Consider the following 26,687-nt stretch of genomic DNA (forward strand, 5'->3'; position numbering starts at 1 on the left):
GCCCACAGGCTCAGCTGCCTCTGCAGAATCACAGACCTGAAGGTCAGACCCTGGGACACCTAAAGAAAAAACCCACATGGAACGTGCCCACTGTGTACTAGCCACGGTACTAATTTAGGATACCTCAGTGACAAAACAGAATAGTCTCCCTCCTGGTGGAACTTAATTCTAGTAAGGGAGACAGACAATAAGCATAAGTAAGTTACATAGTATTTAGAAGATGACGAGCACTTGGGATTTTTTTTTTTTTTTTTTAAGGGTAAGGAGAGTCTGTGGGTGGTAGTGGGGCATGTCTCAGTGAGTAGGGTTTGGGAGAGCATCATTTGAGAAATGGAACCAGCATAATCAAGGGAGTGGGAATAGCTAGAATCAAGACCGGCAAGGAGACTTCAGGAGCAGAAGCAATGATGGGAGAAAAATAGAAGAAGGTGTGGGGTTGGGGTCCGGGTCATGAAGGGCTTTTAATCAATTGTAGAACTTTGGCTATTCTAAATGATATGGTTAGTTGAAACAAGTGTCAGTTAAATTTTAAAAGGCATATTTAGCTGCTGTGTTGAGGCAAGGGAAGAAGCAGAGACTGCCACAGTAATCCAGGCAACAGATGGCAGTGGTGTGGACCAGGGAGGTAGCAGTGGAAGTGCTGGGAAGTGCTTGGGTGCTAGACACTTGTTTCAGAGGTAGAGCCAGCTTGATCTGTTGGTAGAGTAGACATGGGGTGGGGGGTGAGAGAGAGACAGGAATCAAGCTGACTCCACAGTTTTGGCAGCAGAAAACAGTCTAAGTGGTAGAGAGAGGGCCCACACATTCACATTTGAAATCTCAATGGGTAGAACCAATTTCATATGCAGAACCCTAGCACAAGAGATTTTGGGGAATGTGGTATTTCCTTTCTAGCCCCCATAATCCAGGCTGGCATTTAATAAAGAGGCAGAAAAGGGGTGTGAGTCAACCATATTCCCCACAATGGGCTAAAATTAAAATTGCTTTTATATTGTATTGTGTGCCCGCCACCCAAAGTCAAAATTGGAATGTAAAGATTTCTGTGACCATATATGCTGCCAAGACAAAGTTCTCTCTGATTCACTTCCTCAATACAGCATTTCCATGTGCAAACACACTCAATGCCTAACACCAACTGCATACTCAGTGGGACTCTAGAAACTTTCACCACGCAGGATAATTATATAAATATTTTTGGAAATGTCTCTTGCACTGTACAACATAACACTAACAGCTGTATTAAAACCATCTGTGGCCTCTCAGATTTCACCCAACAATCACTGATTTCAGGACATTTTTGTTCTTCCCTTTTTTTTTTCACTATTTAAAAAGTTATGTGGTAAATCTTATTGTTAAGTTGTTGCCAGTATCCTCAGTTATAACTTTAGGATTCTTTATTAAAAATGACTTTGCTGAATTAAACTGACATTTTTACCTCCCGACTGCTTGCCCCTCTTCCCATGCCCATCAACAGTGTGTAAGAGTTGCTCTTGCATTTATAAAGTTAAATGTGTAATCACCATTTTGTCTTTAAACTCTATAAATGTAGTGAATAAAAAGATGCTGAGTAGGAGGCCTGGCCTGTACTCACTGGCCCTCTAGGTAGATAGCTACTGTCCTTTCTCTCCCTTCGTCAGACACCAGAGGGGGCTGATGTATGAAGAATGCTCTGCGCCAGCAGTTGGGAACATGCTTTCCAAAGTCAGCTGTGTTTTTCCCAGTTGTGTTCATGATTGTAATTGCACAATTCAATTAAATATTGTATAAACTAGTAAGATAGGGCTAAGAGAAAATACTTTTGATGAAAATGGGATAAATACCTATTTTAATTGAATATCTAAGCTGATAGACTGTAAGTGCTAAAAGGAAGTTCTTGTTTCCATGGAAACTAAGTTAAGTGCTTTGGAAAGACTAAATAAATGTGAGTAGCTCAAAAATACCATGGAATTAGACTTCTGGCCAAGATGGAGGCCTAGACTGACACGCTCTGTCTCCCTCCACAACTAAGAAGTAATACAACTACTGCAAAACCAGAAATAACCAGAAGTTCCAGAAAATAAAGCTACATTGAAGTCCAATGTACAAAGTTATAAACAGGTGGTGCTTGTCTGGACTGGTAGGAGGGGCAAAGCCAGGGCGGAGAAGTAAAGCTGTGCTGGCAGTGGCAGCTGCAGTGATGGCGGTGGGACAGTGGTAAGCACAGACACCTGTATTTAAGGGGAGGTGAGAAGTGCCTGGGGGCACCCCTGGCTGCAGACCAGACCTGTTAGCTTGTGATTTCAATGCTGGGGAAGGCAGATCCCCATTGCCTCAGACTGTGAGGGCCAGAGTGGGTGGAGACAGAGGAAGAAGATCCTGGTAAACGGCAAGAATTCATCTTGGACCCCCGCCCCCACACACATGACACCACAGGGTGGTGAGAAGGATCGGTCACTCAGTAGTGACAAGTGCATGGGACTCCACCCCCTATAATGTAGGAGGTGTGACAGCCCGGCCCAGGAAGCAAAGGTAAACACAAAATTGTCAGGATGGCAGGGATCATGATAGAGATCCCAAACACACAGATGACCAGACAGCAAATATATGATTTAACGGACCAGCAGATAGGAAATCTTTCTGAGGCACAGTTCACAGCTTTCGTTATAAGAAAGCTTACAGACGTAACAGCAGATCTTAAACAAGACACGGAAGGAATGGAGGCTAGCCCTGCTGAAATGAACGGAAACACATAAGAAACTAGTGGTGAGGGAAGGAAAACCAGGGATCAAATCAACAAATCGGAACATAGGGAAGGAACAAACAGTCAACCAGTGCAGAAAGAGGAATCGAAAGTGAGGAAAATGAGGAGAGGCTCAGGAACCTATGGGACAGCTATAAGCGGGCCAACATCCGAATCATAGGGCTGCCAGAAGGTGAAGAAGAACTAGAAATTGGAAAATTATGTGAAAAAATAATGAAGCAGAACTTCCCTAACTTGGGGAAAGAAATAGACTTACGGGTTCAGGAAGCACAGACAGTTCCAAAAAAACTGGACCCAGGGAAAACCACACCATGGCACATTATAATCAAAATGTCAAAAATTAAGGATAAAGAGAGAATCTTAAAAGCAGCAAGAGAGAAGAAGAGAATTACATACAAGGGGATCCCAATAAGACTGTCAGCTGGTTTCTCAAAAGAAACTCTGTAGGCAACAAGGGACTGGCAAGAAATATTCAAAGTAATGAAGGACAAAAACCTACAACCACGATTACTCTATTCAGCGAAGCTGTCGTTCAGAATGGAAGGGCAGAGAAAGTGCTTCCAGGACAAAGTAAATCTGAAGGAGTTTATCAGATCCAAACCACTGTTATATGAAATGTTAAAGGGACTTGTTTAGGAGAAAGAGGATCAAAACTATGGACATTAAAATGAAAACTATCACAACAGCCAACAACAGAAGATAAGGAATCGAAACAAAGGCAAACTAAGTAGGCAATGAGAGTGGGAAAAGAATTATAGGTATGGGGAACATTATGGGGGGAGGTCAGCAGGGAGGGGGAAGAGGGGAAAGGGAGGGAGGTGGTACAGGAATTAAGCATAGTAGGAGGGAGTGGAGTAGACAGGAAGATGTGGAAAAGAACTATATGCACAACCAATGGGCATGGACTAAGGGGGTGGTGGACCACTGGAAGGAAGGGGGTCACTGGGTGGAAGGGAACAAAGGGAAAAGAATTTGGGACAACTGTAATAGCATAATCAATAAAGCATATTAAAAAAAAAACGAATCTGAAGGCTTCTTTGGAGAAGGTAACAAGTGAGCTGACAAAGCCATAGGGAGAAGGGAAGGACTGGAATAAAAAATAAAAAAACAACAACAACATAGAATTAGGTTTAGGCGAGATGAATGTAAAGATGGGGGAGAAGTGTAAACACCCAGAGCAATTCTGCATTCACATTGTTTCTCTGCTTTTGGAGAACCCAAAACTGGTGATCTCAGCAGTGCATTATGGGTATGTGTAGTTTCCGTGGAGTGCTAATCAGGGGACACATACGCAAAGAAATGGACGTGTCCTTACACCAAAAGACTAGTGGACGCACAACCATTTATAAGTGATCAGTTAAAAGAAAACATTCAAAATAGATATGTTTCTCTTGTTAATTAGTTAAGATTAGGCTCAGCTATGGGAAATGGAGCCCCCAAATAACAGTGACTTTAACTGATAGAATTTTATTTTTCTCTTGTAAAAACCCAAAGATGCACAGTATGAGCTAGTACGGCAGCTCTGACTTACTTTAAGGATAACTGAACAACCACTAGTCCCAATAGTGACAGAAGAGCTATCAATTTGCATACTTACATAAGCACATCCTCAACCGCGGAGTAGAAACCATGTGCTGTTGTAACTGCTTCCTGACACTTGCTCTCAGTGCCCTTGCCCGCCTGTCTTACTCATCTGACAAAAGCCCACTTTCGGGTAAGTCTAAATCTCTGCTGGCTCAGCATCTGCCCTGAGGGCTTAGACTTGGCTGGAGAAACACCCACAACCAAGTGGAGTGGTCTCACCTTAAGACCAATAATATGTTGTATTTTCCTCATCCACTTACTCCCCACTGCCCTGAGGGTACTTTCTAACACCTTTCCCTAAATTCCCAGTCCTCCAGCACCTCTCCCCTCCTCTCTCACTCAATGACCCTGCTCCCTGTGCATGAAGACAAAAGGAGCGATAGAACACCAGGTTCCCACTACCGCATCTAGCTGTCCCCCTGCCTCTGCGTGCGGGTAGTCTTTCTCCTGTCACTGTGGGTGAACTGTGCTCCTCCCAGACCGAGCCCTTCGCTGGTAACTAGATCCCGTCCCCTCTTACCTACTCAAAGGATATTGCTCAGCAGTGCCCTACACAAGTGTTAGCACGCACATGCACACACACGCGCACACACCATTTCCCTCTATTAGATCAGCCTCACAGGTTACAAGTAGGCTCCTATGGATCCATCTTAAAGACAACCAATTTCCCTTCAGCTTTGCATTGGCTTCTCGTTATCACTTTTCTCTGCTTCTCCTTGCAGCACAACTTCTTGAAAGAGTTGTCCTTACTTGTCCCCACTGCCTCTCACTCATCCTCTCATGAACTTGTTCCTCTCAGCCTCTCACCACTCCACCCAGAAGGTCACCGGTGAGGCCTTGACCAAACTGAAAAGTCGGTCTGCAGTCCTTCTGCAGAACCTCTGATCCCATTTGACACAGGTGATCACGCCTCCCTTCCTCAGGTACCTTCTTTTCTTGGCTCTGGGGTCACTGTCATAACTGTGCCTTATTGTCTCACTGGGGGTGCTCCTGGTCTCCTTTCCTGGGCCCTCCCCATGTCCCCACCTCTAAACATGGGAGCGCCCAGGGCTCAGGCTTCAGACTGCTGCCCTTGTCCATCTCTCTCATTCTCTCAGCGAGCTCATCCAGGGCCAAGCCGTCAGCTCTCTCTGTCTGTGGCTCCCAATTTATCATCTCCATCCTGGACCCCTCTCCTTGGTCCCAGCCTCACATCCAACTCTCCTGTCCCTTCCTGTATGCCCAGTAAGCAACTCAAACCTTTCTACCAATTTTGGGAAACACAGGGCCCAAAATAACCCATGTGAGTCCAGTCAGCAAAATCCTGACTGTTGACAAGACAAGTGACTCAATTTCTTTCAGGAACAAATCATAAGGGGAAAAGGGGGGAAAGGAGGGAAAAGGGGAAGAATGAAGGAGGAAGCCACAGATTATAAGAGATTGAAGAGGTGATGTCAGTCAGGGGCAATGTAGGGACATTTTTTATGTACTGCTCTAAGAACTGCAGGAAACTCAGCTTGGAGACTGCATTCAAAGCCCTGCACTGAGTCTAGACCAGACTTTAACATGAGTTCCAGCAGCCTAAGGCCATGTCCCTGGGACATCCCTGTCTCTTTCGAGTCTCTGTTTAGAGAAATCAGGACTGTCAAAAATTTTTGCATTTTGTTCTAGCTAACACTTGGCTAAGGCCGTGAGCTGCCTTTCCTAGAGCATATACTTAAAGGACTTATAATTGTGCATCCTCCATATGTCCCTTTGAGATGTATATGTCTAACCTCTTACTCCAGAGTGTGTGTCTCAAGGAAGTGAAAACCATTTGATTGACATGTTATCATCAGAAAGAGAGGGCTTCTGTCTCCCAGTCTCTGGCAGGATAGAACCCTTACTTCCATAATTTCTATCTGGCAGACACTTCTGGCCTAGTCACAGTTACAGTAACCAACCCTCAGCAATCTCCCACTTGAGCCCTGCGCTCTCCCCTCCCCCTCCCACCCATTCTCCCTTTAAGATGCCCTGTCACCTGTTTGTAAATCAGAATGGAGCTTATCTCTTTTCCCTACTGTCAGTAGTCACTGAATAAAATCTGTTTTCACTACTTTAATATCCAGCATTGCTTATCTTTGATATTTCTAACAAAATGTAAAAAAAAAAAATCATGAGGCAATCAAGAATATTTCTATATTGACTAGATGGTTGATACCATTGAATAGTTATTGTTATTTTTAGCTGGAGAATAATGTTGTTTTCATTATATTTTCCAAAATAACAATTAGAAAAACCTATCCAGAATGTTACCATTCCTCACTGCTTCCAGCTTTATCGCTCTTGACTAAACTAGCATCGTTTCTTGTGGGATTTTGCCTCTTATTTGATGGGTCTACTTCTGCACCTCCTCACTCCCCCAACCCCCTTCCACCAGTCTGTTCTTTACAGGGCAGCCAGAGTGATCCTGGAAAAATGAGCATATCCTGTCATGTCCTGCCTCATTCAGAGTAAAAGCCAAGTCTGTTCAATCTACAAGACCCCATGGGATCCTCCCTGACCGCTGTGACCTTGGGTCCTGCTCTCTTGGTCAGTCCACTTCAGACATGCAAGTCTGGCTACTTTTGTAAGAGTGAGCAGGTCCAGCTTCAGGGTTTTCTCATTATTTTCTCCCTGCCTAGAACCCACTTCTCCCAGATACCTTCATGTCCTGTTTCCTCACTCCCATAAGGTCTCTGAGGTTCCCTGTCTATCCTACCTGAGTTAGTAACATCCTGTCCCTGACACTCCCTATGCCCCTTTCCTGCTTTCTTTCTTTCATAGTGTTTAGCACCATCTGACTTATTATTTCTCTTTTTGTCTGCTATCCCACCAGAACATAAGCTATGTGAGAGTAGACTTTTGTTCATTACCATATCCCTAGAACTTAAAATAGTTCTCTGCACATAATAGGCACCAAATAAAGGTTTGTCGAAAGAATGAAGGCATGACTATTGTGTGTGGTTGTAAGTGTGTGACAAGAATTGATAACCACATTTCTGAGCAAGTGAAAAAAGGACCCTTCAAGTCTGCCGGCTTCCTCCCAGGGAAGAATGTCCCTGACATTTCCGGGTAGAAGAAAGGATCTCACCAGCTTAGCAGGCAGGGCTTTAGGCCAGTTCCATGTGCTGTCCTCGTGGCTTTTGTTGCTGCATATGTAGTCTACCTGGTGTTTTCTGTGAATGTACTGTGAGTGCTCAGAGACATCCAAAGGATTATACCAACAGGAACTTGTACTTATAGAAAAGTGCTGCTATCTGTGCGACCCCACAGCCTGGGACCCCTTTGAAGGAAAAATCCTTCTGATTGATCCTTTTCCCAACTGGAGCCCTGGAGGGGGTTGTTTCCTCCCTGAGGTGGCAAAGAGATACATGTTTTTTCAAAAGCAACTCATAGCTTGCTGTTGGGAATCTGTCAGAACCGAGCACCTGAGAGTGTTAACACATACCACACCCCCTCAGAAAGAGGCCTTGTGACTGATATTTGGGGGTTAGGTTAACTTGGACTCAACAGCTAATGGTGTGGGGAGGACCCAACATGCCTTACTTGTCAGGTGGAAATGTCTATGTAAGTCTGCACCTGGCCTGAGCCAGCTGGCATTTTCAGCTTCACATGAAAAAAGGCAGCTAGCCCTTTAGTGGAAACGTTACCTTCCACCCCATAGCCTGAAGGAAAGCCACTTGCTCAACGGGTTTCTCAGTCCATGGAGGTCCCCCAAATGCCCAGGCCTGGTTCACTGGTGGTTTGGCGAAGCTGAAACCCATGTTGTGTGCTGGGCTGCTGTGGCTATTCAGCATCACTGCAAGCTGTGTGGAATGGAAAACAGATGTGGTCGCTCCACTCAGGAGGCAGAACTCAAAGCCCTCTTTACAGCTCCGGCCAGTAGGCCTCCCAAACCTTGTCATATTTTTACTGACTCCTGGGCTGTTGACAATGGCCTAACTGTTTGGTCAGCATTTTGGAAAACTGCAGACTGGGAGATTAAACTATAGACTTCCCTCTCTGGGGCCATGAACTGTGGAAACAAATCATGGGTGTTGATGGAACTGCCTGAGTCACCATGTAGGAGCCCATGGTGAGGGTCCATTCTCTGATGAGACCAACTAGAATCAAGTGGTGGACTGAGCCTGTAGTACCCAGACCTTTACTGCCCAGACCTTTGCTGCCCAGACCTCCCATTGAACCAGACACACAGCACACTGCCATCATAGGTTGGGCACCAAGTAAAGGACTCTGTGTTTCAGATACACTAGCTCTGACTCACGCCAGGCCTGTGACTCCTCATAGAAGCCTCTCATTGAGGGAGGCCCTTTGCACAGGGTGAGGCAGTTGAGTGCTTGGCAACTTCGGCCCCTTCTGTGGATGCTGCTGGTGGCTCACCACTGTTGACATTTGTCCAGTTTGCAGTGTTTCTGTCTCAGTCCAATTCGCTGACTCTGGCCAGACCACTGTGGCCCTTTAAACTAGTCTTTGTTCTATTTCTGGCTATTTGCTGTCTGACAATGATATGCCTTTGATCACAATGGGCTCAAGCGACTGAAGTTATTTCATGGGCCTTCCTCACTGCCCACCACCCACAGGCATCTGGTTTGCTGAGCACTGAACTGCCTTCTCAAAAGTCACCTTAAAATGATTTCTGGTCCTCCCCCTATTGCCCCCAGTCCATGTGCGTTAGTAAGGCCGTGCGGTCACTAAATATGACTTTTCTTAGAAAGTAATCATTTCTTCTTAGCCATACCATAGCTACTCATAAGATGAAAAGGTGAGGTGTTTTATAGACCTATTGTGAGAATTTGGGATTCCCTCCAGGCATGATGTTTCTTTCTTCATGCTAATGGCACTCAGCAGGACTGGTGGCTTCACCTCTGGTGGCTGCCCATCGAAAAGGGAGCCTAGGGGAGTCAAACTTTATGCTGGCTCAGTATTTTTAAAAAGTATTAACTTTCTATACAATTTGTTAACGTTCACACTATTGAGTAATATTAAGTGTGACAATCGGACTTTGAATTTTCCGCCGAAGAATCTTGTCCCCCAAACTGAATAACAGTTCTGTTGGGCCCACAGCTCTGAAATTGTGTCCGAGGCACCCCAGGTGCAGCAGCAGCATAAACTATTTTAGGCGTTCAAGGGAAACACAATGATACTCAGCATCTGCAGGAAACCGTGCGAACTGCAAGTACAAGGTAGATCACAGTTGTTTCAACACGAGATTGTTATCCTTTTAATAATGGCCTATATCTGCAAAGTTGGGTTTTTTGCAGTTGCTGTAATAAAAAGCAAGTATTGTGTGAATATGTGTGGAATAGGAAATGGAAATAACAGTGTCCAATCTTAATCCAAGGATTGAGAAGTTGTACAGCACCCAGTACATCCCAAGAGCAAATAATTATGATTACTTAAAAATAGAATAAAAGCCCTGGCTGGTGTGGCTTAGTGGGGTGGGTGTTGTCCCGGAAGATGGAAGGTCCCTGGTTCAATTTCTGGTCAGAGCATATGACTGGGTTGTGGGCCTTGTCCCCAGTTGGGGCATGTGCAAGAGGCAACAATGTCGCTGATGTTTCTTTCCCTCCCTTCCCCTCTCTCTAAAAATTAATAAAATCTTTAAAAAATAGAATAAAAGTATTATCTTTTCTTTCAATTTATATGTGTTATTTTTCAAGTGGCTACAAAGTTGTGACAACATAAATATGTATTAAGATATTTGGACCTGACAACTGAATAATGGAACCCTTAGGTATTTCTTTTGTACTGAGTTGCTATTTACTGAAACACTAGGAGAACAACTGAGTAAATTTTATAAAAATAACCTTGTTCCTCTTGTACCTGATTCTTCTGCACACAAGGTCTGGGTGTGACAAATGGTAAATTTATATTTACTGGAATGTGACGCCGTGAAGGAAGAATAATGACTTAGGGAGGGATCACTTCAGTCCCCCAGGGGCAGTAGAAAGCAAAAGGAAATTAATGATCTTGGTCTGTCAGAGCTGCCCCTGAAGCTTCTGGTTCTCTCCGATTGTCACAAACCGTGTAACTGAACGTCTCGGCTAAGTTGGCCACCCCCTGCAAGGTGGCTCTGGTATTGATTTGACCACCATTCTCTTCAGTCTCAAGTGGGAGTCTACTGGAGACAGCAGGGGCCAGTCCTAGCTCCCGCCCCTCCGGATCTCACCGTCATTGCCCCAGCCATTGCTCGGTCATTCCACTTGTGATGAAAGCATCCTTGGATGAGATCTGTCTCCCTCCCTGCATCATTCCTTCATCCCTCATTCCTGTTCCCTGGGATCACACCCCCCAATAAAATCCTGGCATGAAACCTCAGTGTCAGGCTCTGCTTCCTGAGGAATCTAGGCTAAGCCACCACCTATCAGACCCTGTTATTACTTTGTCCAATCAATTACTTTACCTATGATTTCTTTTTTTCATCTCAGACTTTCCTTCTGGGGGGTCACTTTCCTTTATTTTAGTGTTTTCACTGGACTTCCTGATTCTAAACTATTGTAACTTTCATCAGTTCTGAAAAATTCTCAGCCATTAACTCTTGAAGTATTGTCTTCCTCTTTCCCCCATGTTACCTCCTTCTCAAACTCTGTTGGACCCTCTGTCACAACTCTGCTCTCTGTGTCTCTCAGTCATTTTCCTGCTTTCTATCTCTTTGCCTCTGTGCTACATTCTGGGTAATTACTTCAGATTTATTTTCTAATTCATGTCTCCTTTAAGCCATGTCTATTCTCTTATAAAATTTTTCCTCTAAATATTTAATTTCAATTTTATACTACTCATTTTTAGAACTTATATCTTTTTCAATCGGCCTAAGCAATTCTGGTAACCTTTTCTCTTTACTCACAGTTTAATTGCCACCTTTATTTCTTAAAACAATTAAAAATGTATTTATATTCTGTGTGCAGTGAATCTTTTTTGAAATTTCTGTGTGTCTGGCCTTGTTCACTGTAGTTTCTGTTTGTTTCTTAATGTGAGTTTTAAAAATAGATTTATTTATATATCATAAAATTTACCATATTTAAATGTATAATTCAATAGTTTGGGGTAAATTTAATGAGTGGTACAGACATCACCATAAACCAGTTTTAGAACATTTTCATCCCCCTAATAGGATCCCCTAGGCCTATTAACAGGTCATCCTCATTCCCACTCCCAGCCCCAGGCAACCACTATTCTACATTCTGTCTCTATACATTAGTCTCTTGCAGAATTTTCAGGTAAATGGAATTATACAAAATATGGTCCCTTGTGTGTGGCTTCATTGTATGGCATAGCATAGAATGCTATGTTCCTTTTTACTGCTGAATCTGTCCATTGTGTGGGTATAACACATTTTGTTATCCATGCACAGTTGATAGGACATTTAGATTGTTTTCAGATCTTTGACTCTAATCCACAATGCTGCTATGAACATTTGCATGCAAGTTTCGTGTGAATATATGTTTTCATTTCTCTTAGGTAATTACCAAGAAGTGGTATTTTTATTCCTAGAATAATTTTTGATTAAACTTTTTGAGAAACTGCCAAATGTTTTCCAAAGCGGTTGCACCATTTGACGTTCCCAGTAGCCATGTGTTAGGGTTCGGGATTTTGCCACATCTGTTTTGTATCAGTCTCAGCCTGTCTGGTGACGAGTCCCCACAGACAGTTCCCCGATGGAGCCAGTGTTGTACCTGGCCCTGCCCTTGTGGTTCCTGCGGTGATGGCAGGATGCACCTCAGCAACAGCCACCAGGGCAATTTGAAAAAGCAGGGTTTATGACTCACAGGTCCTGGGGGACAGGGGAAGGGAGGGCAGATCTGAGAGTCTGCCTCTGTTAGCGTGGAGGGTGGGGTGCCTAGGGTTTCACGGGTTCACTCTTTACTGGCAAATTTAAAGCATAAGAGCAGGAATTAGCATCCAGGAAGGGAAAAGCCGAAGCGTTCAAGACGTCAGTTATCTGGGTTGCCCACGGCTTTCTAAAAGGGGGACTTCATGGGCAGGGCAGCCTGGTTCTTTACCTAGTTGTGTAGCTGACAATACCTTTATTCAAGATGGATGCCTCTGAACTGTGTGCCTCGGCAATCAAAAGCTTAATCTCGGGCACTTACGCTGCAATATCCTTGCTGCTGATTATTATTATATTTGTCACCTAATGCTGCCATAACAAAGTAACACAAATGGGGCAGCTTAAGCAACAGACATTTATTTTCTTACAGTTATGGAGGACAGAAGTCCATGACTGAGGTGCTAGTGAATTCGATTTCTGATGAGAGCTCTCTTTCTGGCTTGTAGACAGCCACCTTCTTGCTGTGTCCTTACATAGCCTTTCCTCTTTGTTCCCATGGAAAGAAAGAGAGATCTCTGGTGTGTCTTCCTCTTCTTATAATGACATCAGTCCTTGCAGAATAGAGCCCTACATTTATGACCTTATTTAGCTTTAGTTAATTCCCTATAGGCCTTGTCTCCAAATATAGCCACATTGAGAGTTAGGCTTCAACATATAAATTTGGGGGCGGGGAGGCGCGGACACAATTTAGTCCATAACATTCTGCCCTCTGGTCCCCTCAAATTTATGTCCTTTTCACATCAAAATACATTTAACCCCAAGGCTTTGACCCATTCCAGCATTAATTCCAAGTCCAAAGTCTTATCTAGCTATCATCAATATCAGGTGTGGGAGACAGCTGAGCTATGAGCCATCTGGAGCCTATATTCCACTCCGGCTGCAAACCTGGGAAGACAAACGGCTTTGCCCCCTGGACCTGTGGCAGGGAGTGGCAGCTCAGCAAATCTCTGAACCACCTTTGGGGTTCTTCTCCTTTTTTTGTAAAAGGATAAAGCAGGTTGAATAGCTCTATTATCCTGTTCTGTAGAATCCCAGAAGTCCCAAATACCCCCCTTTAGAAAATCTTTCTTTATTTCATTGTAGCATCTATTCCCTTTGGTCCAAACTGGCAGCGTTTCTGCCTGTATAATCCCATCTTGACTCCTAGCTTCTGCTGAGGTGGCTGATTAACTCCACGGCTAATCATGGATAATTTCCTAATAGAGTGATTGTCTAACCACACGCTTGGTGTTCTCTCCAGAACAAGCTTTCTTATTCTTGCAACATGGATAGGCTGACAACTTCCCAAATCTTCAAGTTCTGCTTCCTTTTTGCTCAATTTTTCTTTCAAGTTCTCTCTATCCGCTTGCACTTTACTCTAAGCAGTAAGGAGAAGCCAGGTTAACACTTTCAACACTTTCCTTAGAAATCTCCTTGGCTAAATAATCCAAGTTTATGGCTTGTGAGTTCTTCCTTTCACAAAACACGAGATTGAACACAATTCAGTCAGGTCTTCTGTCACTTATAACAGGAATCACCTTTCCTCCAGTTGCCAATGGCATACTCCTCACTTGAGTCTGAGCTCTCTCTAGGAGCACTATCAATGTCCTTATTCCTACCTATAGTCCCTTCAGGCAATCTAGGCTTTCTCTTGCATGTCCCTAAAAATTTTCCAGTCTATTCCCATCACTCATTCTGAAGCCACTTCCACATTTTTATGTATTTGTGACGTCAGCACTCCACTTCACAGTATCAAACTCTGTATTGGTCAGCGTTCTCCAGAGAAACACAAGCATTAGAATTGTGGAGGAGGAACAAACTTTACCCTCAGGGTTCTCCTGTATGGCTGCTCTAATAATCACATATACATGAGACAGATTAGCAAGAGAAAATAACGAGATTTAATGCATATATATGGGAATTCCCACATACATGAGAGAGTCAGAGACCCTACAAGCAGGAGAGATTCAGAGGTAGAAAAGGGGATTCAGGTATGTTTGAGGTGATGCACCTGGGGGACTTCAAAGCGTCAGCGCAGGTTGACAAGAAGAGCAGACATTTGGTAAAGAGAAGTTTGTCCTGCCCTACAGATAGGCCCAAAGAAGTTATCTGATAATCTCCCATTATGGGTAAGCCCGATTCCAATTCTTCCAGGTAGTCAAGGGGAGGGCAGAAGTTGGGTTTTTGTTTGTTTGTTTGTTTGTTTTTTGAGCCTGCAGCTAAAGTCCCTTTAGTTCATAACAATCTGCACACCACAGAGACACATCTTGGCGTGACTCGTTCTGGAACCCCACAGGATCTATAAAGAATTGGGTCAGGTGATTACGGAGGCTGACTAGTCCCAAGATCTGCAGAATAAGCTGGTAAACTGGAGACTCAGGAGAGCTCATGGTGTGGCTCCAGTCCAAGTCAGAAGGCCAGAGAACAGGAGAGTTGATGATGTTGTTTTAGTCTAGATGCTGGCAAGCTCGAGGTCCAGGATGAGCCAGTGCTTTGGTTTGATTCCAAAAGCAGGAAAAAGCTAATGTTCTGGTTCTAAGGCAGTCAGGTAGGAGGAATTCTCTCTTATTCCAGAGAGGATTGGCCTTTTTGTCCTATTCAAGTCTTCAACTGATTGGATGAGGCCCACTCACTTTAAGGAGGGCAATCGCTGTACTCAGTCTCCAGATTCAAATATTAATCTCACCCAGAAACATTCTCCCAGAAACACTCAGGACAGTGTCTGTTCAAATATCTGGGCACCCCATGGGCCAGTCATGGTGATGCATAAATTTAACCATCACAGTTATTGTCTATCTTATTATAGCCACTCTAGTGGATGTGAAGAGATATCTCACTGTGGTTTTCATTTGCATTTCCCTAATGATTAATGGTGTTGAGCACATTTTCATGTACTTTAGCCATTTGTATCTTTTCTGTAATGAAAAATAAGTTCATATCCATTGCCCATTTTTTAAAAATTGGGTTGTTTGTCTTTTTCTTATCGAGCTTAATGTGTTTTGTGAATTTTCTTGTGAGCTCATATTAATTGAAACTTTTTAGTATGGTAGCTTTGGGGGCCGGGTTGAGAGTGTATTTCTCCTGGGAGGATCAGAATTTACTACAGACATACATCCATTTTCAATTAAATCCTCCCTATAATTTCTAAGCCAAACAGGTAATATAATATTCTCCCTTAATCTTTCTGTGGCTCTGGTGACTATATTTTCTGAACAACAACAACATCAAAATACATAGTCAGAATGGAAGTACTTATGGGACCAAGGGCCAGAGTATTTGAAATCATGATTGCCTGGGAAACCCAGATGGTATGTAGCTATAGGACCGTGTTCACCCCAAGTTTTCAAGCCTGGCAGGGCCAGGTGGACAGAATTTTGTGTTTTGAAAATATCTGCAGTTTAATTTTAAATACTTTAACAGCATGATATACGTGCATTGTTTTTAACTGCTAGCCTAAGGATGGTAAAGTAACAATGGAAGTGCCCTGATGAGGAATATAAATTCCAGCAGAGGCTGATTAGCTGTTGGAAGGTTCTAGGCAGATGTCCACACGTTAGAGAGCTTCAACCATCTTTATCTCCAATCAGTGCTGAGACTACATAGTTTTCCTTTGGTGAAATAAACACTATTTGTGATGTACAGATTGGCAACGAATACTGTACAGAGGCCACCTACACAACAGGATGTAGAAACCTAGGGAACCCAATGCGTATATACCCTTGTCATGGTGTTCTGGTTTAGGTTAGAAAACCGATGGCTCCAGAGAATTATTTGAGGATTCTTATTGTGAAGATATGCTGAATCTTGCCCCTAAAATATTACTTCCTGAGTATGGAATGAATCTTTTATGCAAGGTTTGGTAAGAGTACTAAGAACGACAGGGAACTAGGGCTTTATCAAGATCACAGAACAGCTTTCATAATAGTTTTTGAGTGCATTTGCTATTACATGATTGCATGAGCAACAGAATAATTCTGCCTATGTTACTATAACATAAAATTTTGCAGTAGAACTTCCACTGTTACAACATAATGTTAAACAAATAACATCTAGAAAAAGAGGAGTATTCCTGATTTGAAAATCCCCCTGCTTCAATAATTTTCAAACTCTATTCTGATTTGGGAACGAGAGGAGAGTCTTGGACATATGGATTAAAACAAGGTGTGAGATATCTGAGGCTTGGAAAGGCCTTCTTCTGCCCTATACCATGCAGAGTATTTGCATGGCTCTACAGAGAAAGCCAGGATCTCTGAAGCCTGATTCAAACCACCTCAGAAAAACTGGATTTGGTGAGGGGTGCAATTATTTGCCAAAATGGTTGGGAGATGGGGAGAAATCTTTATTTCTTTGCGTGAAAATATTCAGTAATAGCAGAATTAAACATCAACACTTTTAAATAGTCTGAGGAAAGCTCTTTTTGGCTTACAGATTTAGATATCAATAAATAATAACACCTGGCTGCTGTGGCTCAGTGGATTGAGCGTGGGCCTGCGAGCCAAGTGTCACTGGTTCGATTCCCAGTCAGGGTCCATTACTAGGTTGCCTGTCAGGTCCCCAGTTGGAGGCGCGAGTGAGAGGCACCCACACAGTGATGTTTCTCTCCCTCTCTTTCCCTTTTCCCCTCTCTCTAAAAATAAAATAAACAAACAAATAAATTATGTTTTAAATAAATAAATAATGAAAGGCAACATTTATTGCTGGCAATCTACTCCTTGTGCTAAGTATTTTACACACATCATCTTATGAATGTATGTACATTTCCATACAACCCTATGAATGCATGCTTTATTCATATTTTATATATATATGAAAAGTGAGGCGCAGAGATGACATAATTAGGTGTTTGTAAACCCAAGCTTACTCCTTTATTCACCACCTATATCCCTATATCCTCTAACTGGAAAGGATGGGGCAAGTCAGTTTAAACATGAGCGTGTAAGCTAAATCTGTTTACAGAAGTTGCCCACCGAAAGGGAGTCACAATCTTTAAAATATGACACATTTTAATGCTTCAGTTCACTTCTAACTTCCGGACACCTATTTCTAGCACCTCTTCGGTGCTCACTTTCCGATACAGCGAGGCTGCTAGAAAGGGAGCAGCTCTTTCTGCAGGCGAGCCAATGAGACGGCTGGATCTTGTGAGCGGCACATGTTTGGCCAATGGGCTCAGCCGTGGAGATCCGCAAGGGGACCGGAAGTTCGGGTCTGAGCATGTGGGTTCTTGGGTGTGGCAGCTGCATTGAGTCCGGGCTGTTCCTGAGCCCCGCAGAGCCGGGCAAGGGCGAGGACGCTGGTGAGGGGCCATGAGGTGGGTGTGGAAGGCCGGGAAGGCCGAGGTCGTTCCGGTACAGGCCAGTGGGCATCGGCACCGGCTCACGGTGGCGAGCGGTGGCCCTCCACATCCACGGCAGGTTACCCCTCCCCCCAGCCGTGAGGCGCCTTCACCTCCCAGTGGGGCCGGGGCAGGAAGTGGTTATTTGAGGCTGCGTGTGCACGAGGACATAGGACTTCGAAGAGTGTGGTGGCGTGAGGAGCGCGGGGACTCCTGCAGGGTTTGAGTGTTCGCAAGTGTTAGTTGGACCGAAATGGTGGGCAGGGCCTTGCGGTTTGGGGGATGGTGCTTTTTTCTGAGGTGGAAAGCGGGTAGGATTTGCCTTTGGGGTGGGGGTGGGGGCGGAGGCTCCCTTCCGGTGAGGTTCCGGTCCTAAGAGCCCAGCTTGGAGCTGTACCTGGAGGTGGGAAGGTAGGCCTCGCCTGGGACCCGTCCCTGCTGGACCTTTCAGTCAGCCAACTATTTGCCACTAATCAAAGCAGGGCCCGTTATGACGTAGGTGGGGGCAGTGCGGGGCGGGGAAAGAGGAACATTCCAGAAATCCTTAATTGGTTGGCGCTTCTCAGTGTGTCCCAGGTGGGCAGCTGATTGTTCTGGATTCTGTGGTGGTGCTAGGAAGGTGTGAGCCAAAAGGCCAGGCTAACTGAAAAGGAGTTTAAGAAATTAAAAGGGGGAATCTTGGAGGAAGGGAGGCATATCCTGCCATTTTAGTGTAAAAGAGGATAGTTCAGTTAAAAGTTTTTTGTCAGATCCTGGACCCTCCACTTAAAGTATCGATCTAAGAATTGTGTGTCAGTCTTGTCTTTATGTGCATGACCGGATTTCTCTGTAGCTAACGTGTAAGACAGGTTTGCAAGAGTTAAGAAGGTTATTTGAGTTTTCAGTTAAGAAAGATTCTTCAGGGATCAGGGGTGGGTCAGGACAATGGAGGAAGTCCGTTAAAGAAGATTTTGTGAAATCTGTAGGTTATATAGTGATTTTGAAGAGTACCTGAGATTTGGGAGGCAGGAAGAGCCTCAATCCTGTTACCTGGGGGAGAAAAAAGTGAAATGTCACCTGACATTCAGCAGATATTGAAGGCACAATGCAGAAAGGGTCTGTACCCTGGAGACCTCAATTTGGTGGAATTTGAAAAGTTTTATGGGAAGGAATTGGACAAGATGTAGAGAAGCTACTCAGGAGATCAAGTAGGAGTTGAGATAGTTTAATGTTATAATGAGCTGGAAAAAAAATAGCACTCTGATAAAGGAAAGAGGCCAAAAGCAAAGCAAACCTATCAATATTTATTGACAGAATATTACGATATGTCTGTGTGAACTATAAGTTTTCTTGTGCCCATACATAAAATGTACTTTCTTCTAAAACTGGTAGTTATCCGATGGGACTAAATTCTCCAAGAGGCTGTTTGGGTAGGAAATAACGGGAAAATTCAAGGAGGACTTAGCCTCTGAGGGATTGCTAATGGGGAGTGTTTAGAATATTCTGGGCTAAATAGAAACTTTTGAAGTGAACATGATACAGGAGACTGGTTGCATCACTGGTTTGACCAAAAGTCAGTTTTTCATTAATGCTTTATGAGTCTGTCTGGAAGGAAAAGGAAAACCATTGGGAAACTTGACTCTTTGTAAAATGCTGGCAGGTGACTACCCAGAACAGGATTGACACCCGTGTTCTCTCAGGTCTTCCATGGATCCTGTCCAACCGCCCTTCAGGGGCCCTTCTCCTGGGCACCCGTTTGAGTGTGTGCGGATGCCAGGCTCCTGGCCACAAGCTTCTAAACCTCCGGCCTCCACTCTGGGCAGAGCAAGACCCGTTGGCAGAGGCCTCCTGTTTGGAAAGCCGGGGGAGCCAAGCCCACCAAGGGGGCCAGCACCCAGGGTAAGACAGACCATTTCTGGACATGTAGTAGCAGCATGTAGCTTATCATTAGAGAACATAATGGATCCAAAGTGCTTAGAAAACTGTGAAGTGCTATATGTGAAAATAAGGTTTGTTTTTTTGTTTATTAGTTTGTTTGTTTTTCCCCCTTTAACAAAGTTGTATGTTCTGAGCATATATTTCAAATTCTAGTTGTGAGTCTGGAAAAAGTGCCTCATAATGAATGCTGAATGGATTTGGGTAAATGCCTTTGTCCTCTAGCTTATATAAATATAAATATATAAGTGGTAGGTTTAAAGATAAATCCTTTTGCTCTGAGTGTTTAGATTTTTACTCTGGATTTGGCTTTGTGGTATTAGCAGCCACTCCTACCTCTGAGGTAATAATTGTTAAGAATGGTTGGTTTTTTTTAGAAAGCTCTTTGCCCAAATCTTTTTAAAAAGAGGATTTTCAGCTATTACTACTGCCTGTATGTACATTCTTAATCTCCTAATTATATAGAAATTTTAAGATGGTATTTGTCTATAATTAATAAATCTCAAAGAATAAAGAGTTAGCAAATATAAGGAAACCTAGTAACACAGTTATGACAATTTTAAGTAGAGTTGACAGTCAGATATAATGTTCTGTAAAAAGAAAATTTGATGACAGTAATCTTGTATTTTTACTCTGGTGAATTGCTTGAAGTCTGTATGGCAGTTTGAACTAGCGTAACAGCAGTAAACGTTTTAAGACTGCTGCAGGAAACCAATAGCAAGTTTTGTTGGAGGTTGTTAAAAAAAAAAGACCCATGTACCCTTAAATGATCCAGCTTTTTTGAAAATGTATTAACCAGTGTACTCATTCCCTCTTGAGTATACTGGTCCACCTTGTGTGTACTGGAAATAAAACAAAAATATAAAAGTTAATTCTGTTATACTGTATATCAAATCATGGACCATAGCAATTTATGCTTAAAAACCTAATATAACATAGTTACATGTTTTTTAAAAATTGTAAATATTTAAAAATTTTTATGAGATGTTTTTATTCTTTACTGTAACATTTATAGAATCTAAAGAAGATAATTTTTATTATTTACTAAGACTTTAAGAAAACCATCAGTGTCTCAGGTTTTAAACTACATCTTGGAATGACTTTATTCTTTGACTTTCCATAGATATCGGCAGGTTTGGTCTCCATGTTCCAAGGACTAGGCCTTGAAACAGAGTCCCAGACCCTTGTGAAACGGGAAGTGTCTTCTTCCATGTTCCAAGGACTAGGCCTTGAAACAGAGTCCCAGACCCTTGTGAAACGGGAAGTGTCTTCTTTAGGTGCGTGGAAAACTAACTTGAGAAGACATGGTAGTATGCACGATTGCTTTATTCTTCAATTCATACAGTTTATCTTCAGAAAAACAACCATACTTTACAACATGTTCAACTCACAGTCATAGTTGGGGTTTGATCCTTCCATTCAGGCAGAGGCGTTTTAGGTCGAGGCTTGTCTATCAGTATGGTGCCCAAGGAAAAAGAAGAACCCCATCCTGCTTTTCTGGATCCATCAGTGTTGGCAGCTGGGGATAGCAAGATGGTCGAGACCTCCATTGGTTGGAATAGGTGGGTAAAGGTTCCTTCTCAGGGAATTGTCAAATTCAAATATAGTAGCTTTATAAGTCCAAAGGGGAACTCTAAAAAGGTTCTGTTGCCCTGGCTGGGTGGCTTGGTTAGTTGGAGAATTGTCCCGTATGCTAAGGCATTATGTTTGATTCCTGGTTGGGACACATGCCTGGGTTGCTGGTTCAATCCCTGGTCAGGGCTCGTATGGAAGGCAACTGGTAGATGTTTCTCTCTCACATCAACATTTCTTTTTCTCTCTCTCTAAAATCAATAAAACATACCTTGGGTGAGGATTAAACATTAAAAAAAAATTTTTTTAATAAAGTTCTTTTAAATGAAAAGGTTGTATTAGCTCACAAACTATGCATGGTTTTATATTTAAACAATGGGTACTTTCCAAGAGTGATCAGCAGCTATTGATTCAATTAGTCATTGAAAAAGGGCAAAAAAGTAATTCTCCACTGGATAATTCATTTGACCTCTGAAGAAGTTAACCTGATTGTAATGGTTTTTGAATCTAAGGGAGCCAAACTCTCACCTCAATTCTGCCATGAAAATTTGGCCCTGAGAGTCACTATTAGCAGCAATTGGTGAGTGAGTCAAGTTGGCATATTAGACTTGGAGAGAATCCCAAGGCTTATGGCCCTCTTGCTGACTCCTTAAGGAGGAGAATGTAGACTTGAGGAAATCATTTTGAATCAGCAGAGGTATAGAAGCATGATTAAGAAAGTCCTGATTTGCCTCTTTTCAACATTTCAGAATGCTTGGAAGAGGGAATTTGGATGTGCCTGTATTACCATTGGGAAGTGCAGCTGGTGGAATAGGCAGAGGTATGTACAAGGCTCCCGGTGCTGTCAGCGTGCCTCCTGGCAATCCTGTCCAGCAGCCTTCACTGCCACCTCTACCCCTGTCCTCACTGCACTCGCTGGACCACCTTCCACTGGGGACTGCAGGACACACGAAAAAGTAAGTAGGGAACTCAGCCTTCTGTGCTTGGTAGTAAAGTGGGATGGGGCCTTCTCATGGTATTATAACTGTTTCTATTATAAATGTTGTTTCTGGTGTGTCTGAAGTCCTCCCTGGGTGGTAGGTACTGCAGGGTTGTTGGTTTTGTAGTTTTGCTCGTGGGGAGAATGATAGAGAGGTGGGACAATTCCTGATGAAGGGAAATGGGATTAATGATATATAGAGAGTATGCACCAGAGAGTGGACTTGTGACTTCCCATTTTCCTTCCAGTTCAGACATAGACAATTCTTTGTCACGGTGAAGATAAGGAAATCACTTAGGAAAAATATTGCACAGTTCATTTTTTTCTGTAGAATTAACTCTTGTGTTCTTAGTTAGCTGGCCTAATTTATTCCAGTGGTATTACTCAGACAAATTGGGTGACCTTGCTTCTTTAGACATTGCTATTCATGTATCTACTAGCCTTCAAAGCTTGCTTTTATATGCTTCAATTCTCGCTTTGTGTATCTTGTAAGCAATGTGTAAAATACTACTTTCCCTTGTCTGTGTATGTGTGTGGTGTGGATTATTTTTGTTTGTTTGTTTTTGGTATGTGTGGGTGCTTTTTTTCTAATTTTCTTTTCCAGAGAGCTGTTGGTGAAGCAAGGATCGAAAGGAATACCTCAACCTTTGGGATTGAACCTTATCAAAATACAGTGTCAGAATGAAGCAGTTTATCAATATCATGTGACTTTCAGGTATTCACAGCTTTTCTTCTCTGTATTGTTCACTTCTTAGAGAGCAGTAATGAAATCGTTTACCTGGAATAACTGAATATTTTTTGTGTATAATTCCTGATGAACTTCTCCCCCACACCCACAATAATGCATATATGCAGATCCTTGCAGTAAATTTAAGGTTAGCTTATTTAAAAAAAATTTTTTTTAGTTATATTACCAGTTAAGATTTTAACTTAATAGGTGCAGTTTTATGCATGAGATTAGAGGTGATTTACTGTGAAGTCAATGAAGCTTAAGTTCAGGTCCTTGTACTTACATAGACCCCGTTCCATATTTTTTAACTTATTTTGTACCTGTAATTTTGTATTCTTCTTCTTAAACAGAGTCCCTCTCCCCCAGTGGTGTAAGATGCACATCCCACAAAACCTGGGTCCTCCCTACATGAGTTCCATATCACTGTTTGATGGCTCTCCAGTGACAGTCTAGGGTTAAATTTGAGGGTGAGAAAATCAGAGAAAGTAACTTTACTGTTAGATCAATAACTTTAAGGTTGACCATACCTTTTTAAAATTAAGAATTCATATTAGTTTGTGTTCTCTCTTAAAATGTCAAGAGAGGGGAGGTTGTTAGCTGGGATTGTGAAAATGAATGAGTGTTTTGGAATATCTGTGGAGAAACTAGAAAGATGGAAGACTGAATTTAAAAAAATAATTATTGATTTTAGAGAGAGAGAGAGAGAGAAAGAGAAACATCAATGTGAGAGAGAGGGGAAACATCAATTGGTTGCCCCCCATATGCACCTTGACTGGAGATTGAACCTTTCAACCTCAGTATGTGCCCTGACTGGGGATCAAACCAACAGTCTTTTGGTGTACAGTATGATGCTCCAGTCAACTGAGCCACCCGGCCAAGGCAAAATATTGCATTTTTGAAGGACAACTACTAATTGGTACACAAGGAAGAAATGGAGTGAAAGAGAAGAAAGGAATATAGGGGGAAAAACCCTGAAAACAGGTTATAAAAACCAAAGGAATGGGCCCATTTAAATGGGGAGGAAGTGGTTGACTTTGGCCACAGGAAAACAAAGTTACTGAATTTGCTTCCAAGAGCATCCTTGGTGATTTTCTAAGTACTCTGTTCAAGTTATGAAGACAAAACTATACTAAAAGGAAAAGGAGAGCATAGGAATATTCAATGAATTGGCCATTTATTTCAAAGATGTATAAGAGGGATGAGAAATGGTATGATGATTAAAGAAGGTAGCAGCATTGCTTTCAAGGTTTCTATGATGTAAGAAAGCAGAGCTGAGCACATAGAACAGGTGAAGAGAAAGATTTAGAAAAGGGAGAGATCGAACTTTGGAGAATGGAAGGTACTAGGAATGGGCCTGTTCTGGAATGTAAGAAGGTGAGCATTAATGAGAGGGAAGAACTCTTTATTTGGAAATGGATTGACAAATGTTAATGAAACAGAAAAGAGTGTGAGAGTCGTCACAAGTCTCTGCATTGTCTGGGAGAAGACATGGGTTCCATAAATTTATGCAAATCTGGACCTTTGAAGCTACAGTGTGGAGAGGATGTCGGCCACTGGGAGAATACTGAAAGGATGTATTACAGTGGACCGGTCATCCTGTAGCTTCTTGTACTACAGGAAAGGAGTCTGGAAAGACATCTTTGAATATTGTGTTCATATACATGCATATATATGAATTTTTTTGAAGAAGCATTTTGAAATACAGTAGTCCCTCTATATCGTGGCTCACTTCTTGTGGCCTCACTGTATCGCGGGATTTTAAAAAATATTATATTTAATTATTGTGGATTTTTTGCTATATCACAGGATTTTGTGGCACTGTATACGTATATTAAAGTTACGTAGGTTTAAGAGTAGAATATGTTTAAGAACATAAGTAGTGTTTATAAGTGTGGAAAAGGTTAATAAGGGAGTGGGGAAGGTTAATGAAGGACAGGGAATGGTTTATAAGTGTGTGGGAAGGGTTTATAAAGCCTTAAAATATATATAAATACTAAAATAAATATAAGGTTCCTACTATGCGGATTTTCACCTATCGCGAGGGTGAGGGTCTAGAACTTAATACCTGCGATAAGAGAGAGAGTATTGTATTATGTTAACATGTGAGTGTTTGGTTTTGGGGACAGTACATTGGATTACCACTTGGTTTTTTAAATTCTTATTCTTGTACTTGAACATGCTTGACCCTTTTTAGCCTTGGATTTATTTAAACTTTGCAGTTGTAGAACGAGGCTGTGTGTTACTATGATGTAATGGGACAGTCATGGTACATAGCAGCTACTAGAGTTTTTCAGAACTGTAAGATTTGTGGTAATGAATCAATAAAAAGTTGAAATTTCCATGAGTGAGAAAAGATTAGAGTAAAATCCCATAATCAAGTTTTGCAGGAACGCAGCCCTGCTCACTGGTTTACACATTGTCTGTGTGGCTTTTGTGTTGTGTCAGCAGAATTGAGGGGTTGCAAGAGACCATATGGCAGTAAAGCCTGAAATGTCTACTACCTGGCCCTTTACAGAAAAAGTTTTCTGACCCTGTGGTCTAAGCTCTGGAAAATGCTGTGGCATTTGTCTTCGGGGGAAGTTATGGGTTTTTATTTTTGTGAGCAAGTATCCTTGGGTCAAAGTTCTTTTTCAGTCAGGGTATTTGAATTTTTAATACGACCACTAGATGGAGCAGTAGTTACAAGAGACTGCTTCTCTAGCAAACCTGTTGCACAGCTGTAGTTAAGACTGCTGTTTGAGTCAAATTGAAATAAAATCCTCTTTTATTATTTTCTAGCCCCAATGTGGAATGCAAAAGCATGAGATTTGGCATGTTGAAGGACCATCGAGCTGTCACCGGAGATGTCACTGCTTTTGATGGAACCATTCTCTATCTGCCTGTTAAGCTTCAACAAGTGAGACCAAATGGGAAATGTACTTGCAGTACTTGCGGATGAAACCTAAGGGTGTTCTGGTGCTTTTAGTGATGGGGGGGTCATAAACTTCCTGAACGTTTGAGTTGTACTTTCCTAATTTTAGAGGGAAGTTAGACTTCTCCATAACAAAGAAATGACAAACTGAGAAACATTTACATTTGAATTCTTCAAGAATTCCCTTCTTCCATAAGGGGAGTGGTAGAAATCCTTTGACCTCACTGATAAAGAATGGTTTAAGGTTTCAAATTCAGAGGGATCTTTTGTTAGATCTCCATTGGGTCTCTCTCACCAAATACAGTCTTTTAAAAATTTTTTATTATTTTAGAGAGAAACATCAGGTTTTTTGTTCCACTTTATGCATTCATTGGTTGATTCTTGTATATGCCCTGACTGGGGATCGAACCTGCAACTTTGGCATATCAGGATGATGCTTTAACTGACTGAGCTACCTGGCCAGGGCCTCACCAAATCTGGTCTTCAATCCTGGTTGTCATGCTGTGATATTGTCCAGTGTGGGCAGCAAAGTGAGGGGAAGGTAGAAAACATATCAGAGACAGAATTGGATTAGATTAGGGCTTGGTAGTTTTGTCATTTTTTTTTTTTTTACTTGCATGTATTTATTTGTTAGGTTCTTGAGTTAAAAAGTCAAAGGAAAACCGATGGTGCTGAGATCAACGTTAAGATTCAGTTGACCAAGATCCTGGAGCCTTGTTCTGACTTGTGCATTCCCTTCTACAATGTTGTTTTTCGTCGGTGAGAAAACAGCTGACATCTTATTTTCTTTACTCTCAGTCTTGTAACGCTGCTCTTCAAGCAGCTTAGGTGGTACTACACTACAGTGCGTATGGAGATGAGTTTGGAAACATTTAATACATAAATGTATGATACTGAGGCTAAGTTACTCAAAAGTTATCTCAAGGGATTGACCATATTTGGGTATGTGAAAGTAGCTTTCAGGTAGTTGGATGTGGGATGGTTTCAGGAACTTTAAAAACAGGTGTTTAAAATGGACATTCATGTTGTTAGTGGTGGGGCTATTTGAAGAGGTAGAGTGGAAAGATTTTTGCTGGAAGAATTTTTTCCCAGACACATACAGCTCATAATTTTTAAAC

At 42.3% G+C, this 26,687-nt stretch overlaps 1 protein-coding gene across 1 annotated transcript in view; it reads left to right on the plus strand.

The window, feature by feature from the left end:
* Window positions 1-19,149: 19,149 nt before the first annotated feature.
* Window positions 19,150-26,687, plus strand: part of PIWIL2 (piwi like RNA-mediated gene silencing 2) — a 60,012-nt gene continuing 52,474 nt past the window's right edge. The window contains exons 1-7 of the mRNA XM_090288961.1: window positions 19,150-19,341; window positions 20,501-20,603; window positions 20,801-20,939; window positions 21,699-21,905; window positions 22,533-22,643; window positions 25,437-25,554; window positions 26,204-26,328. Coding sequence (XP_090145087.1) covers window positions 19,150-19,341; window positions 20,501-20,603; window positions 20,801-20,939; window positions 21,699-21,905; window positions 22,533-22,643; window positions 25,437-25,554; window positions 26,204-26,328 — 995 coding nt within the window. The remainder of the gene's footprint in view (window positions 19,342-20,500; window positions 20,604-20,800; window positions 20,940-21,698; window positions 21,906-22,532; window positions 22,644-25,436; window positions 25,555-26,203; window positions 26,329-26,687) is intronic.

Source organism: Furipterus horrens, unplaced genomic scaffold (genome assembly GCF_987537825.1).
Source record: "Furipterus horrens unplaced genomic scaffold, mFurHor1.1.pri manual_scaffold_10, whole genome shotgun sequence".
Lineage (NCBI taxonomy): Eukaryota > Metazoa > Chordata > Mammalia > Chiroptera > Furipteridae > Furipterus > Furipterus horrens.